This window comes from Prionailurus bengalensis, chromosome C2, assembly GCF_016509475.1.
Source record: "Prionailurus bengalensis isolate Pbe53 chromosome C2, Fcat_Pben_1.1_paternal_pri, whole genome shotgun sequence".
Classification (NCBI taxonomy): Eukaryota; Metazoa; Chordata; class Mammalia; order Carnivora; family Felidae; genus Prionailurus; species Prionailurus bengalensis.
The window spans coordinates 107565012-107581450 of record NC_057350.1 but is presented as its reverse complement, the minus strand read 5'-3'; the positions used below and the strand labels follow the sequence as shown (position 1 = coordinate 107581450).

General features: G+C 47.2%; 1 protein-coding gene across 2 annotated transcripts; it reads right to left on the bottom strand.

The window, feature by feature from the left end:
- Window positions 1–4181: 4181 nt before the first annotated feature.
- On the bottom strand, window positions 4182–14552 carry SHOX2 (short stature homeobox 2). 2 transcript variants are annotated; one of them, XM_043595040.1, is made up of 5 exons: window positions 14087–14552; window positions 10911–11119; window positions 8419–8476; window positions 8021–8109; window positions 4182–6459 (listed from the first exon to the last, which is right to left on the bottom strand). In XM_043595040.1, the coding sequence occupies exons 1-5, from the start codon at window positions 14436–14438 to the stop codon at window positions 6166–6168; spliced, it is 1002 nt and encodes a 333-aa protein (XP_043450975.1). In that variant the 5' UTR covers window positions 14439–14552; the 3' UTR covers window positions 4182–6165. The 2 variants fall into 2 exon arrangements, with proteins under 2 accessions (XP_043450975.1, XP_043450976.1); XM_043595041.1 differs by having other exon boundaries at window positions 4182–6423.
- Window positions 14553–16439: the final 1887 nt, after the last annotated feature.

The following is a 16439-nucleotide window of genomic DNA, read 5'->3' as shown; positions in this document are numbered from 1 at the left end:
GCACATGTTTCCCAGCACTATCATATGTACTTATAAACTGCGTCCCCCTAGATGGTAAGCCCCTTGAGGGCAAGTGTCATGCCTTATATTTCACCTTATGAGCTGTACATGGCAGATTAGCAATTCTATCTGTCATGTATACAGCACGGTGCCAGCTATAAATTGCTCTTATGGGTGAGACCCCTAACTACACTGTGACATTTGCTACATCTTCCAGATGAGGCTGGATAGAGAGAGACTAACCAATTACCTAGAATCAAAATGAATAGGTAATGTTTTCCCCTGGCCCACAACAGAAAAGTATTCATTCCTTATCTTGCTCTACTTTATTTTTTTCTTCTAAGATTTTATTGCAAGAATTAATGCCTATTGATATTTTTATTAAGATAAATATCACATATTGCTTATATATACATGTGCAAGGGACTGTTCATAGGGCTTTACAAATACTAACTCATTTAATCCTCCTAGCACCCCATGAAATAGATGCTATTTTTATTCCCATTTTACAGATGAGGACACTGAGGCACAGACAGATTAATTTATCCAAACTCACAAACAAAATGGCTAAATGGCAGCAGTGAGGTTTGAATCCAGAAAGTCTGGCTCCAGAGTCTGTGCCCTTAATTTATTCTGCACTATTCTGCCTGAATAAGAATCTACAAAGCTCCTTGCTCAGGACATGTGAGTGGTTGTTCAACAAGGTGGGGAAATGTGTGTTTACTCCTCCCTATGTGATTTATTTGATTATATTCTAAAACCTTTCTTCATGCCAATAGAACTCCATGTAAGTACTATACTAAATTTTCCTGTACTGAAGGCATATGCGATGGTTACCTTGACTGACACATAAAATACCCAAAACAAAATACCCCAAGACTAGAGGATTTTTTGTTCTATGAATTAAAGACATGAAAGGATTGCCTAGGCATCAGAAGTGTTATAAGCTCACATCTGTAAGTCTTTCTTGGAGATTTCCATATTTCTTATACAGGAATGTTCCCTGTCTGAAATATTTCAGTGTTCACTCTATATCTGAGTTTGAAAATTCTCTAATCCTTTTTAATTTTTAATTCTCAATTACTTTTTCAACACACGTAGGACAAGCACTTGCCGTAATAGGATGTTTAACACTTTTTATGTTTTTCTTTCAGTCAGCTTGAAAACATGCTAGTAAACATGCAAACACATTGTAAAGGTTTGAAATTCGGGGTGTGTATACATATATCAACAGGAGTTATGAATTATGTATATTCTGAGCCTATATAAATTAGATTTTGAAGAACAAGCATCACAGTACTCAGGCAGGTCATAATAAGAGATTCCATGTGAAATGTAAAAACTACCTTGAATAAATTATCCATAAGTTAACACTCTCATTATAATGACATATTTATTATTTCTGGGTTTGTGATGTTCCTTTAATGCACTCTGACTGACTGTTGTAATGGCACTTCAAGAAACCATTTCAGACTCCCCCCCCATGAAATTTAGCACAACTTTATTTACATTTGAACTAAAATAATTTAAAATAATGTAATGTTAAAACCAATCACCTACTTCCCAACCTAGAATACCATTTCCTTCTGCCCAGAAACATCTAATTAAAGCAGGATATAACTTTAGTAATTATTTTCACACAGAATGTCTCTAAAATTAATGTCGATTGTAAGACTAAAAATTGGGAGACTGACAATCAAAACAATCTTAAATGCTTTGTTTATGTGATGCAAAGGAGTGATCCTTTAATTCTTGCACACACATTAAACTGATTTCACAGACTTTCTGTGCTGGTGTTTAACATAGTCAAGTGCTTGAGGTTACACAGAATAAACAATCTTGAGATCTTATTGCAAATGTTTGCAATTTATGATGTAAACCGATTTGTGAAAAAATAACAGGATCCATGTCACTGAAGCCAAAAAGGCATTTTTCAGAAATCAAAATAGTTCCGAAATTTGAGCATTGCATTATACTAAAGTATTACCATCTGAAGATCTACAAAGTTCGAAGTCTGGGGAAAAACTCAAACTAGATATTTATCATTTCAGCTTCAAGCAAAGGCCTCCGATTTTACCGACCCTCTTGTATCCTAAATTCCTCAACACTAACGATATCTTGAATAATCTCTCTTAACTGAGTTTTCCCCAATCAGGGATTTTGTAGCCTGGGAAGGTTTTGCACACCTTCGTGTGAAAGATCTGGGGGGTGGCGGGGGAGGGAGTGGCAAAATGTTTATTATTTATTAGGATTATCGAATTTCTACCAAAACAACGGTGCATGTTGGGCCTCATCTGAATTTAAAGCGAAGACTTCGGGCGCCTTCTCAAAGAGGCTCTGGAAACCCTGAGTTTGGAACTTCGCGTTCACACAACCAGGCGCCTGCCTGAGAGTTTGAGCCGCGGCGTGGGTGGAAAACGGGCCCAGCTTGAGCGTGCGTGGGAGGCTGGGCCCGAGGGACGCGGCCCGGACTCGCCAGGAAAGGCAGCCTGGGCCCTTGCAGAGTCTTGGGAGGGCGAACACCCTTGACGCTTGGGTCCCGCAGGCCGCGCCCAAGCTCAAGTACCGCCGACCGGGCCAAAGAACTTTGGCCCTTCTCGCTGGCCTGGCCGCCTCCGCGAGCTCCTAGCCTTCCCCACGCCCGCCGGGCCGGGCCCCCGCGGGGCTCGGCGCCCAGCCCACCCCTCTCCTGCCGCCGGCGACGTTCGGGTCCGACCTAGGCCGCGCTGCCGCGCCCGCATCCTGGTGCCCCGGGCCTCGCCTGCCTGGGCCCAGACGCACCTCCCCCTTTGACCCCAGGCTCCCCCAGAGCTCGGCTGCGGGGACGGACTGGGCTTCGCGTCCGCCGCGCGGCCGGCTTGACCCGGGACGGAGCCGCTAACCACCCCCGGCTCCAAGTTCTCCCGTGACCTCCGACCTCCCTTGGGGTGCCCGAAGAAATGTCCGAACCCGTGTCGGAGGCTGCAGTAGGGCTGGGGCTGGGAGCCTGCGTGTTCCGACCCCCGGCCCCTGGCGCGGACGGGAGCTCGCCGGAGGCCACTGGGCGAGGGCGGGCGGCTAGGCGCGGCCGTTGCAAGTGCACCCCGCCCCTAGGCAGATGTTTATTATGAGAACTGAGGTCAGCCAGGAGAGCTGTCAACTTGTCAACTAGGAGACTTGCGAGGCCTGGAAGCGGAATACGGCCCAAGTGCTGGTCAGTGGTCTTTAAAAGCTACAAAGATAAATATAAAGTTATCACCCAAGGAACAGCTTTGAGTGCGAGCTCAGCCCGGGAGAAGGCCGAGTAGGGACGACGGGAGCACCACTGGAACTCGCGGGACTTTGTCCAAGGGGTGGGGGGTCTCCACTACGCGTCCTCCGGGCCAAAGGGGCCCCCAAGGGACCCTCGGGACACCCTCGATCTTCGCGGAGGATGCCCCCCATCCCAAGAGCCCGTGCTGGAAGGGATGGTCCTGTCCGCGGCCTGACCAGGCCCGCGTCTTCACAGTCTCTACGCTAAATAGGCAGCGCTTTCGGGTTTTACTAGTGAGCCTTCTTCCGGGAGGAGGGGGCTGGGAGAGGTAGGAGGGAGGGAGGGAGGGGATCCTGGGTATTCTAAGGACTCTGGGACCTGGCTTTTCCTGAACTGGGTCCTTGCTTCTACCTTTTCCTAAATTAAACCAACGAAAAATCTGCCTGGGCCAAAGCGCTAAACTGAAGAGGAGGTGGCCCTCCCTGGAGCCCCGTTCCCTTCACGGCTTTTACCCTACTCCCAAACCTTCATCACTTGCTTGGGGAGGGTCAGCGACCTGGGGTCGAGTGTCTGTTGTGCCACAGTTAACCCAGGTGGATTTTGCACCGCGTGATCCCGCTTTCCTTTCTCCCCAAAATGTTCCCCGAAAAACTACAAGGGTGAAATTAAACTACAAGGGTGAAATTAAATAGAAGAATGAGAGTTTGTCTTGGGGAGTCTATTCTATATTATTTTACATACTATCTGCTCCTTTATTGATTTGGTGTAAAATCAATTCTGTTTCTATTCTGGGTGGATATAAAAAAAAAGGGGGGGTGCGCTCAGCGCTTTCGAGAGTCACCATTCTCATCGCCTCTTAATAGCGGCACGTAGAAGCAGAGGCAAGCGCTTTTCTAAGTTGATGTGTTCGAGAGATAGATACGCATTAATCAAAAAAGGAAGAAGGAAAGACTATCCCGGATAGTTTAATAGTAACAGGAACAAAGATGACGCGAACCCCATCAAATGAAACAATACTATTTTCATTCAATTGATCGGCAAAGTGTCTTCAATTAATAACTTGGCACTTATTTAAAAGGTTTAACAGAGGTGAAACCGAAACGTTTTGTACCAACAACACATCATGAAATAACAGCATCTTCTTTTGTTTAAAATAACTTAATACACTAGAAAAAATATGGCAAATATAAATAACTTTGTTTTCATGGAGAACAAATAGTTACAAAGCTCAACCGCATACCGAAGTTCAGTTAAAAGAGCTTTTCCTCTTTCTTGTAAATTAGAAAAAAAACAAAAACACAACTAAGGAGGCTTTCTAGTGATTGGGATACAGATTGCTTAGTCCAGGGTATCCCAGTTTAAATAGCTACATGAATTGAAACAAACAAAATTACTTGAATATACACCTTTGTGAGATAAAATGCAAATGTTGAAAGTCAACCATCAGTTCACACATTATAGCCAAAATAAACTTTGTTCGTGTGTATCAACATATTTTACACAAACCTACTGCTTGTATCTAGTTGGGTGTTATTTAAGGTGAGTGTGACAGGATAGAGAGGGGGAAATAAAGCAAGGTTCTCAAACAGGACATCAGGAAATCAGCAGGAGGGAATACAAGAAAGGAGGGAGGGGGGACTAACACTGATTGAGCGCCTACTGTGTGCTAGGAGCCGTGGGAGGCGCTGTACCTTTTTTATTTCATTTGGTCTTCTTTTCATTTTCCTTTCCCCACATTTTCTGCCCGCCTCCGTCTTCTTGGGACAGAGTGTAAATTTTTTTTCCCTTCCGACCTTTTTCTTTTGTCCGACAGGATCAAAGACGGGGCAAAAAATATAGATTTGAGATATATCAATTTCCAGATGCTTTTGGTATTGTTTTTCATACTGAAGATGAAAATGGAGTAAGTGCACGTGAGTAAAGCAGGGAGCGGGGAGACACCATCAATGGAATACAAGTAACATGCAAAACCGGAATTTACTGTCAGCAGTCTGGACAGTGCTGCCACAATAATTTCTCAGATAAATCATTGTCTGTGGTAACATTTTTTGTATTAATATCATCTTTTTCCCTCTCCTCGCTTTGTATACTGTCTTCCCTCTTCTTACTCTTCCATACGTGGTGGTTTTTAACTCAAAGCATCTGATTCAACGTAAAAGGAGGCCCGCCTCTCTTATCAAATTTCTTGTATTAAAGTGAACTTCGCAGAAAAAGGTCAGTTTCAAAACCTGTGAACTTCCCAGCTGCGCACTTTTTTAACCTTAGTTCTTTAAATAAGTATACCTCTTCCTTCTGTTTTGCCTTTTCAGCCCATTAAAAAAAAAAAAAAAACATACACTTTAAGTTGGTGCCCCCCCCTCCCCATTCTCTCGAGATTCGTCCGGGTTATTTTTCCATATTTTTTAAATGTATAAAATACTTTAATTTTTAAAATTTGTTTTTGTTCCTTGATTCTTTCTCCAATTTCAGCTTCTGCCAAATAGCAATAAGTTCCCCTTTTCTTTTTTTCTCTCTGGTTTGTCTTTTCTACTTTTTTTTTTTTTTGCTCATTTTTTATTAACAGGATTTTTATTTCTACTCAAGAATCCATCGTTGCAGCTTTGCCTTGAGCCACACTCCGCTGTCCTAGCGTTCCCTTGTTCAGTCTCTCTCCAGACTTCCCGAAAACTTGCCCCTACGAAGCCGAATTCTATGCCCTTGGGTAAGTGAATGGTCAGGAGCAACGGAGCTGCTGCGCCTAGTGGGATCGAGGGTCCCGCGCGGAGTCTCGCCCTCCAAGTCCGGGTTGTGGAGGGGGGCAAAGGGTGATCAGCGGGGCGGGAAGAGGGTAGGTTCCGGAGATCCGTGGGGGATAAACGGAAAAGCAGCGAGGCGCGGAGGGTGTGCAGGGTGCACGCCGCGCTGAAGGCGCGACGTTGGCGCTGGCGTTGGCGTCACAGACCCAGGGCGGCAGCATGCTTTTTGGCTTTCAGTCTGAGATCGGCGATGCTGGAGTTCTTGCTGGTGGTCTTGGCGGCGGCGGCGGCAGCCACCACGGAGGCGGCGGAGGCTGAGTCAGCGGCCAGCGTGGCCAGCGGCAGTCCGAAGGGCGGCGCCGGGAACATCATGTAGGGCGCGTGCGCGGCCAGGTGCGGGTGCAGGTGGTGGTGCGCGTGCGCCACGGCGCTGTCCAGCTGCAGCTGCGCCTGAACCTGAAAGGACAAGGGCGTCACGTTGCAATGACTATCCTAGGGTGACAACAGAATAGAAACAGAGCATTAACGGCGTCCAGCTTGGCGAGGGGGAAGGCTGGGGCTAGGGACAGGAAAGGGGCGTTTGGCTGACCTCCTCAGTCTGTTACTGAATCTGGGATATTCCTGTGCGCCAGAGTCTCTGCAACTCGCTCAGCACCTTATCTCCCTGGGCCCTGAGGGACTCCTATCTGCAGGAATGTGGCCGCTCCTCTCAGGAGCTGGGCCCATCAGAGGGCAACCTTGCTATCGTGTTAATAGCCCTCCTCAAAATTAGAAAGGTAATTTGGAAAGGCTCTCTCGATGCCATCATACATCCCTTACCCCACTAAAGCACTAACAAGTAACCAAGTGCTAACAAGCAAACTGTAAAACTTTTCCTTGTTACTTAGGGAAATTAATTCATCTTCATAACAACTGGCACAATTGTTAGTACTTCCAACATTTACTGCTGTAACAATCAGCCTTGTTATAATGCAGATCTTGTTAAAATGCAGATTCTGATTCAGACAGTCTGCGTTGGGACCTGAGATTCTGCCTTTCTAACTGCCTCCCTGGTGGTGCTGGTGCTGCAGGCCTGCAGATCACTTTATGAGTAGTAAGGGTCTCCTTTTAAGATCCCACTCTCTCTTTCTCCAATCATTCTCCTTGCTTCAAAAGCCTAGCATCAGGATGCTAGAGTCCTATGGTGCCAAGAGAGCTAAGATCTCCCTAACACTAACCGTCAATACATGGGTAAGCCCAGGTGTCTCCCCAGTCTAGGGGAGACTGCCAGCTGAGAGCTAGGGTGCTACCAACTGAGAGCTAATTCACGACTTCACAGCCATACCAAGCAGGGGTCCTGGCTAAGGATGGGCAAGGTCAGGCACTGGTTGGGTAAGGCTTGCGCCCTTAGGCTTGAAGAACAGGGGTGTTTAGAGCACTGGGATTTCCCAGGATTAAATCTTTGCTGCAGGCTGTCCTTTTAAAATGTAGTCTTAAAGGTTTCTTTATACCTAAGAAAGGGATTGCAGAGGCAGGGCATCCCTGGGAAGACCAAGGCTTCCCTCTCTACTAGAGATGAAGCTTTGTTTGCAGAGGCACCTTTAAAAAATCAAGTCTGAGTTGGAAGTACTTTTATTTATTTACTCTTCTTCTGCCAGACACATTTAATGTGACTAAGGGGTAAGAAATACTTAGAAAAATATTTAGAAAGTTGCCTTAGAAAACACCTGAGGACTTACCTCTGTATTGGATCTGACAAAATCTTAATCAAAAGCCTTTTCCTTTCTCTCCCCAAGTGCAATCTTTAGTGCATTTTTAAAGGACCGGTTGCTGGCCTCAGGCCCCTGCAGGTTTCCCATGAGGACAGAAAGGACTAGACACGTAGGCCCTTGACATTGTATAGGGTTTTTGTTTTTTTTTTTAAGGGGAGTGAATCCACTATATCATCTCAAAATTATTCTTCAACTGCATGGACACCAACATTGGGACTCAGAGAGAAGGTATATTCAACAATTCAAGCAAACATCCGGGTCTTTTTACAGTTAAAAACAGGTTGAAAGCGGGCTATACTTGCCTGCTGAAATGGCATCCTTAAAGCACCTACGTTGACATAAGGTGCAACTCTACAAGCTTCAAACTGGCTGGCAGCCCCTATGAGAACACCTATTAAAAAAATGGGGAACAAAACACAATAATATGAGGTTAATATTTCCAGCACTGTTTTCCAGGGTTCCAAATGATACTAAGACAGAACTAATTCCTCTGGAACTGGACAGTTATCTTCCTACACTGCTGCCATAATTAAAATAAATGTAATTTACTCCCAAACTTTAGGACTTTCATTAACTGCCTTCAGAGCAGATTTTTAAATAAATACCATGATTTTATTTTAGAAGTTTCTTTCTGACTTTGTGTAATGACATTACCCAATTCTCTTTTTACTGAGAATATGATTTTCTTTGAGAAGCATACCTTTATGGAGTTGATTTTCTTGTTTTCTGCATTTAGCTCTTCGATTCTGAAACCAAACCTACAAGTTGGAAAAACAAAATAAAGCCTAGGTGTTACGAACTCCAACATTTTCTTTTAATTACCAGAGTACAATGACAAAAGAATAGTGTTTTAGGCAAGGATTGAGAGATACAGCAAGCAATATTTGAATTATAAAAAACACTCTCAATTTCCAAAGTCAAATAATGCAAGTAAACAGCAAAAATAGATTTCATAGACTTTTGCAAGATAAATTGTTTCTTGATAAATTACTATTAGTCCTGGTTTCATCTTTCTGCATTACAGAGTCCCCAAGGCCTAAAACTCTCCCTGATACCTGATACCAACGTGATAATGGGTTTAGATGTTTGCCCAGTAAGACCTGAGAAGAATGTGCTCATTAATAGCCTGTAATATTAATTAGTTTCATCTTCAAGAAAAACCAAACACCAAAGCAAATAGTGACTCTGGGTTTGTTGTGTTTTTTTTTTTTTTTTTTTTTGGTTGTGGGGGGAGGAAGATAAGAGTGGGGGAAGAGGTAATTAGTGTCATAAAAGCCTCACTACAAAGAAGTTTAGAATTTCTCTGTTCCTCTGTGCAGCAGAGTGTAACACAGTTGCAGCATAATTGTGCTATTATCATGATAATCTAATTTGCTTCTATAGAAAAAGCAGTTAGGGTAGCAGAGACGCATCCAGAAAATAACTCTAAAATTTAAATAAAAGTATGAAAAAATAAAGACCAGCAATAAAGTTCACTTCTTATGAGAAAAAAAAAAAAAGAACAACATGCTGTGAAAAGGGGATGGGGTATGAATCAAGTAACTCCTGGATACTGTCTTCTCCCAGATATCACCTTCTTAAATAAACTTGCCAACTTTTAAAGGCAGTATGACAGATTTTTAAAAATTCATATAAACCTTGCTTTTACACTCCAGTCATACAGCATTATGTTCCAATAATACAGCATATTGACTGATTCACAAATTAAGGTTTGAAAAAAAAAACTATAAAAGAAAAATAGTGCTTCAGAGATTTTTCTTGTTTTTGAAAGCCGTGTCATAGTCAATGTAAATCTTCAAAAATTCCCCTGCCATTTAGTGTAATAGAAGGGTAGATTTCATGCCAGGGTGGCATCCTTTGTGTAACTCACATGCCCTGAGGCTTCTTGCCTCTTTTTTCCCCTAGAAGAGTTGGAACTGCGATACTAATGCTCATAACTGTAATAATTATCATCATGTCTTTAAGGGGTTGCTGAGTCTCTAGAGATTTCAGTACACACAGCAAAGCAGGAGAGGCTTAAAAAAGAAGAGCAGAGCCTTCTATTGACGGCTGTGATGACCAAGGCAGCCTATTATTACTTTTCCCCTTCAACGTGACTGCTCTGTTTTTGTCCTGATCCTATTACAAGATGCGGGGAAGCCCCATAAGAATTGCATAGTTTGCTGCAGATGGTGGTCTCTGCGCCCAGAGACCCTGGGAGTATCTGTTACAGTGATACTTTGTAACAGCTGCAGATGTTCAGGCCTAAAACTGCTCCATGTGTTCAAACAAATAATGACCATCATTTTCTTCTAGTTTATTATTTGAGCGGAAATACAATCTGAAACATTTAAATGTTTTCTCCATAAAACTAGAAGGATATGCATGCATGTATGTACATAATTTTCCACCTTGAATGCCCCCAAAGCCTATTGCCATTATATTCACCCCCACAAACCAGTAAAGAAAACCTGCTCCAACCCTAACTCCATCACGTTAAGGCACTTGTTGGGTGTTGGACTTTGGGAATGCCAATATTAAGATATGTGAATTGTTTTAAAATCAAGTTTCTGTAGGTTCAGGTTTGCTGTCAGGTTAAGTGAAGGAACAAAGAGTGACCAAAATGCATTTACTGCTTTACTGTTTTACACACAGTTTGAGATCGACTGCTAACGGCAAACTGTAAATTTCCGCACTTAACAGTTGCTAATTTTCTTTATAGTCTGTACATCTATAAACCTAATTGGCATATCCGCTTGGCAACCCTAGACCCCGGAGCAGACCCTCAAGGAAAACCAACTCAGGCGAACAAAATATTCGTTGTAACTTTTAAGGCATCCAGAAGATAAAACGCTTTCTGTGGGATTTTTTTTTAAGGCTTATAAAAGTAGGCCCATTAGGATTAAACCACATTAAAGGCATCGTGAGGCGAGGGGGGTGGGGGTGTGGTTTATAGAAACTCTGGGAGCAAGCCCAGCACAGCTTTCTTCTGCTGGGAACATATGTTGGGATGGGGGGGGGGGGTAGGCTATAATACAAAGATTTACTTTGGAAAATAGGACCTCTAGTAAAGACCATCCTTTTCCTTCTCACCTCACTCCAGGTTCTTGAACCCGCTGCGCCCTCGCTGTATGTCCCCCAAGCGGCCTCTCCTCCACGCGTGCCCCTCCTCCACTCCCCGGGCCCTGCCTTGACCTCCTCACAGCTAGGTACCTGCACTCGGGCTTCGGACAGCCCCAGCCGTTGGCTCAGTTCCTCGCGCATGAAAGCGTCCGGGTAGTGGGTCTCATCAAAAAGCCTCTCCAGTTCGTTGAGTTGTTCCAGAGTAAAATTGGTCCGACTTCGCCTCTGCTTGATTTTGGTCTGGCCTTCGTCCTCCATCCCTTTCGCATCCTCTTTGCGATCCTTCAGCTCTGGGGACACTGGAGGGGGCACCACAAGTAGGGCCACGCGAATGTCCACGTGCGCACACAGAAACACACACACACACACACACACACACGGACAAAAACAACACGGCAAATCCTGTTACCAGATTTGTCTCCAAAAGGATGGAGGATCCTGCCCCCTCCCGGAGTTCTGTCCACTGTCTCACCCTACCCCGAGGAAGAGGAATCTGGAGACGTGAAAGATCAACTCTGGCCGGCAGCCCTTCCTCAGCTATTCACCCACACAACCCTCCGCAACTGTAGCCTACTCACCTCCTCACTGTGCACTCCACCGTCCCCTGCCCTCCCCCGCGAACGCCAAATGCATTCCACTCACCCTCTCTAGCACTCACACCCTGCCAAGCACACCAGAAATCAAGAGCGCCGCACCCGGCCAGGCACAGAACCCGGTCAGGGCAGAAGGGCGCGGCGAGGCCATGCACTGGCCTCTCACCGGCTATTCCCAGAGCGCTGGGCCATTCAGGCCAGCTCTGGCCTCCGTTGGCTCTGTTTCTCTCAAACTTGCTGCTCTAATTTGGGAACAATTGGGCCCAAGGGTCGCGGCGGCAGAACAAGACCCGGGTGCTGTGCGGCACAGAGAGCCGCATCTCCGGGCTTTCGGTGCTGACCCAGGGTACGAGCCCAACCCTGCTGACAGCCCACGGGTGGCCAGGCAGTCTCTATCCCCCACGCCAGACACGGGACGCCTGACAAGAGGCGCCCACGCCATGTTGGCGGCCTGAAGGGCTCGCCGCCCACGCCAGGCCAAAAGGCGAGAGGCGGAGAACCAGCCTCCGGTGGCGCGCGAAACAGACCGCTGCCTCTGTTCTCTCCTTCTCTCTCCCCATTGGAAAGACAGACTCGACCCTAAACGCTTAAACCCACAGAGATCAACAGGTTCAAGCGGAACATTCGTGATCCTTGGTTTCTATTGGTTGCTCAAAGCCTTTTCATGCATCCAGCAGCTCGGTTGTTTAATAAAATATGCATTTTTCTGCTCTGGATTTGCACACACCCGTTGCTACTTTATACTGTCCTTCCTTCTCCCTTTAAAAACAGGAGCTCTGCGAACGTGAGCATACAGAGTCAACCGAGGGAGATTTTATGTATGTATATATATATATATATATATATATATATATATATATATATACACACACACACACACACATGAGAGTAAGGGCCAGTGATCAGGAAAGCCCCCATATCAACATATCAACATAAACTGCCCTCTGGAACCTTCATGCTCTGCGCCTGAGTCGGAACCTTGGGTTTTTAAGGTGTCAAAGCTGAGTTTGGATAGTCGAGGCTGTTTGTAGTTCTTCCTAGCCCAGGATCCCGATCAGCATGGGTGTTAAAAATCATTTCCGGAAGAGCCGGCCTGCAGAAAAATTAATACTTGTCCTGAGCTTGGAAATCAACAATTCCAGGACTACCTCTGCCGGGGTTGTGACCCTAACCGCACGATGCGACATGCTGGTGTACCCAGGGCCTGGAGCTGCGGACTCAGGCAGGGGAGCCTGCATTGGGCCGCCCGACAACGGTGCTATACTTTTCAAATTTAGGAGGACCTGCTGCCTAGTCTGGGGGAAGAAGGAGCCTCTAGATCCGAGCCCAGTCTAGCATTCTAGCTACGGTGATTTTAGGTGTTGCCCGCATTTCTTGTTCTCAGAGTTCGTTTTATGGACATTTGTCCTTCCACTGGGGAGGAAGCGGGTAACATTATAGTAAACATTAGGGGCCAAGTTAATAAGAAAATATTTCCACTGATATTGTAATGAAATTTAAACACGAAAAACACCCTTCAGATTCTGCCAAAGGGGTGAGAAGGCTTTGTGTATTTCGTGTTATCCACAGTGGATGGATGCCTCTCAAACTTTTGGAGCTTCAAAGAGAAAGATGTCCACATTTCCAGTTGATTAATAGACTTAATATAATCTCGATTTCGCCCCCAAATTTCCATTTATTGGCCTAAACAGGAACAGACCGTGTTATAAACAACTTAATTGCTTGCTTAAATATGTGATTCTACGCATGTCACATATTTTCTTAATTGGAAAAATATGGCAGCACACCAGTTACTGCAGGCACCGAGTGCCAAATTAATTTTATTGTTGAATTCTTTTGAATTGGTACAGGACGCCCCACCATTTAGATAAAGCCATTTCCTAACACTTTGTTGGCACGGAAGGATTCCCTCCCCCCCCCCCCCCCCCCCCACGAAACCAGAGATGATTCGAAACAGTAATGCAATTGTGTAAATACCGAAAAACCAATCCCCAAAAAAGGGAGCCTAAAGCGTCTCCCGAGAGAAACAGCCTAGCCTGGACCTTAGCATGCCTCGGCCTCGTTCAATCGTAACAGCTCAAAGAGAATGGGAAGTTTTGACCTCCAGGATCCGAGGATCCAGGATCTTCGTGGAGTTCGAGCGGATCTTAGCCGTGGCCCGAAACCCGGGGGTGACCCCAGGGTGAAATCTCCCTCCCTCCCTCTCTCTCTCTTTCCTCTCTTTTTCTTTCTTTCTCAGGCCTAGGAAAGGGGCTCCCGCAAACTCGGCGCTAGATGCTAACCAGAATCCTGCCGCCTGGCCCAGCTGCTGTCAGCACCCCTGCGGCAGCCGGGCCCACCGAACTTCCCCATCCGCCCGCGGGCCGTCTGGGTTGCGGGCCCATCCTCTGGCTGGTGAAATGCGCTTCAGTGGAATGGGAATAGCGAGAGCATCCGAGAAGGGCGCGCGCAAACCCCACGCCCCCCCCTCTTCACACACACTCGGACCCCACCCACGACCGTGCACACCACCGGACTCCCACCCCTCCATCATCACTCTAGCTTCCAGAGCTGGGGTCCAAGGGCCCGCTCCGCGTCCCGCCCCTCTCCCCGCTGGGCCTCGGGGTCCTCTCCCGCCCGAGAGGAGTCAGGAAGGCGGGAAGGGGAACCGCGGCTGGGGGGTTAGGCCGTTACCCTCGGTGAGCCGCGGGCTGCCCGGCTCCCTGCTTCTCTCAGCGGCGCCCATGTCCAGCTCCCGGACGGGAGAGCGCCCTCCTCCAGCTCCTCCGCCTGCTCCTCCTCCTCCTCCTGCACCTCCTCCGCCTCCTCCGCCTCCGCCTCCGCCTCCTCCTCCGCCGCCGCCTCCGCCGGCCGCCCGGACTGCCGGGCTGCTGCGGTCGTCGCGGCCGGGATCGGTGCAGCCCGTCGGCTCCTTGGTCCCGCGCAGCGGCCCGCTCTCCAGCACCTCCCGGTACGTGATCGCCTCCTTCTTCTCCTTCACTTTCTGGTCAAAAGACTTAGAGACGAACGCCGTAAGTTCTTCCATCGCCGCCGATGCCGGTCAGCTCCGCGCTCAACCTCTCCCAGCCGAGCCCCGCTCTTTTTTTCCTTCTTCTTTTTTTACTGCCCCAGCCCCCCCAATAATAACACATCAATGGGGCAGGGGGTGGGGGAGGAGCTGGAGGAGGAGGAAGAAGAAGAAGAAGAAGAAGAAGAAGAAGAAGAAGAAGAAGAAAAAGAAGAGAAGAAAGAAGAAAGAGGAGAAGTAGGAGAAAAAGAAGTAAGAAGAGGAGGAGGAGGAGGAGGAGGAGGAGGAGGAGGAGGAGGAAGAGGGAAGGGGCGGGGGCCGCCGGAGGGAAATGGGAACTGATGCTTCCCTGCCGGAGCGCGCTTGTTCAATGTTAAGATCTTTGACAATTCTTCCTGCGGAGAGTTCAGATCTGATAGCAATGCTGCGCTTGAAGTCTCACTATTTATACTTCGCAAAGGCGGCCCCTTGTTCTGAGTAAATTACCTCCCCTTCGCAACTCGGAGGGAGCCCCTTCCTGGGGAAGCACCCGCACCACTACCTGGGGGTGGGAGATTGGGGGTTGGGAGGGAGGGAGAAAGAGGGAGAGATTGAGAGAGAGAGAGAGAGAGAGAGAGAGAGAGAGAGAGAGAGAGAGAGATTGAGATTGATTGAGGCTGGAGTCCAGGCAGGCTGGAGCTGGAGTGGGAGGGCAGTGAAGGGGACGGGAGGGGGCGGGAAGAGGAGGCCGGTCCCAGGCCGTCCGGGTTTTCAGATGGCCTCGGCCGCCTGTGCTCTTGGCCATTAATCCAGGGTTGACGAGAATCCCTAATTAATTTAATTAGGCGTGGATTTTGCGTTGGTGTCACGATTCAGTTAAACACTGGGGAGCTGGACCTACTCCGCCGGGGCGTGGCCAAGAGGAAACTGACAAGTGCGCGGCTGCTGGAGTCAGTCGGGTACCCGGACTCCGCAACCGACCCTACAACCTCTCACCGCGTCAGGGTGCAGCGCAACTGCTCCGCCCCGCTTTGCAGCCGGGCTTCCTTGACCAGCGTTAGGCGCCGGGCACCCCAGTTCCGGATCCTGACTCTGTGTCCCAATCCTACACCCCCGCTCCTCACCCACCCTCCCACCCACACAGTCCGGCAACCTGCGTTCACAAGCTTGCTCAGAGTCAGGGTCTTCTACTGCGTCCCAGACCCGCGCGGCTCCCTATAGGGGCTTCCCGGCCTGCAGCGAGAGCTGAGCCTGGATCTTTACTAAGCTTCCTGCCCCGGGGAGTTTGTGATTCACCCCACTACTCGCATCTTAGAGCCCTAGCCGACACCTCTACGGACAAACCCAACTCGGGCCAGCCTATTTAACACGTTTCCTGAGCAGCTGTTCCCTGACAGATTTCATTTTAAAGTGTTTCCTTAGCGCCTGGTCAAGGACAGTTTGACTTCGTTCTCTCTTTGGGGTCTCAGGATCCTGACCCCTTCTCCCTTACAACTCCCTGCAGCCGGACCCTTCCCACAATGAACTACAGGAGTTCTTCTTTAGCATCCCCAGAAACATTAAAAATCAACAGTAATTTCCTAATTTTGAAAAGCAAATGATTGTCCCTCTTAGAGTTCGAAAAAAAAAATCACGTTGCTTAACCCCCCCCCCCATCTAATTTTATTTATCGTGGACTATTCAAAAAGAGAGGTTCACTGGGAGAAAGGTTTCTCTCTCTCTCTCTCTCTCTCTCTCTCTCTCTCTCTCTCTCTCTGTCAAAGCTACAACTTAAAATTCTATTCCTGGACTATTTTCACCGAATTAGTTTGTTATGTGGAAGGAACATCTATATTACTGAGCCATTTGTCTATATTGTGCAGGACAAAGCTTGCTATGAGTAATGTGGCTATATATGTGTATATATATATATATATCTCACAAGAATATTTACATACGGAAAGTTGTAATTACTTGAGTGCATAAACAAATACATCTCTTCAAGCATGGCTGGGGGACATTTTCAAGTAGTATGAATATTAGTGCAGGTTTTCTTCTGAT

Excerpts from the sequence above, each read along its gene's own strand:
- SHOX2 (XM_043595040.1), bottom strand. The coding sequence starts at position 14,438 with ATGGAAGAACTTACGGCGTTCGTCTCTAAGTCTTTTGACCAGAAAGTG. Across the intron at positions 11,120-14,086 it reads CAGCCCGCGGCTCACCGAGG|TGTCCCCAGAGCTGAAGGAT; the intron begins GTAACGGCCTAA and ends TGCCCCCTCCAG. Across the intron at positions 8,477-10,910 it reads TGTCCGAAGCCCGAGTGCAG|GTTTGGTTTCAGAATCGAAG; the intron begins GTACCTAGCTGT and ends TCCAACTTGTAG.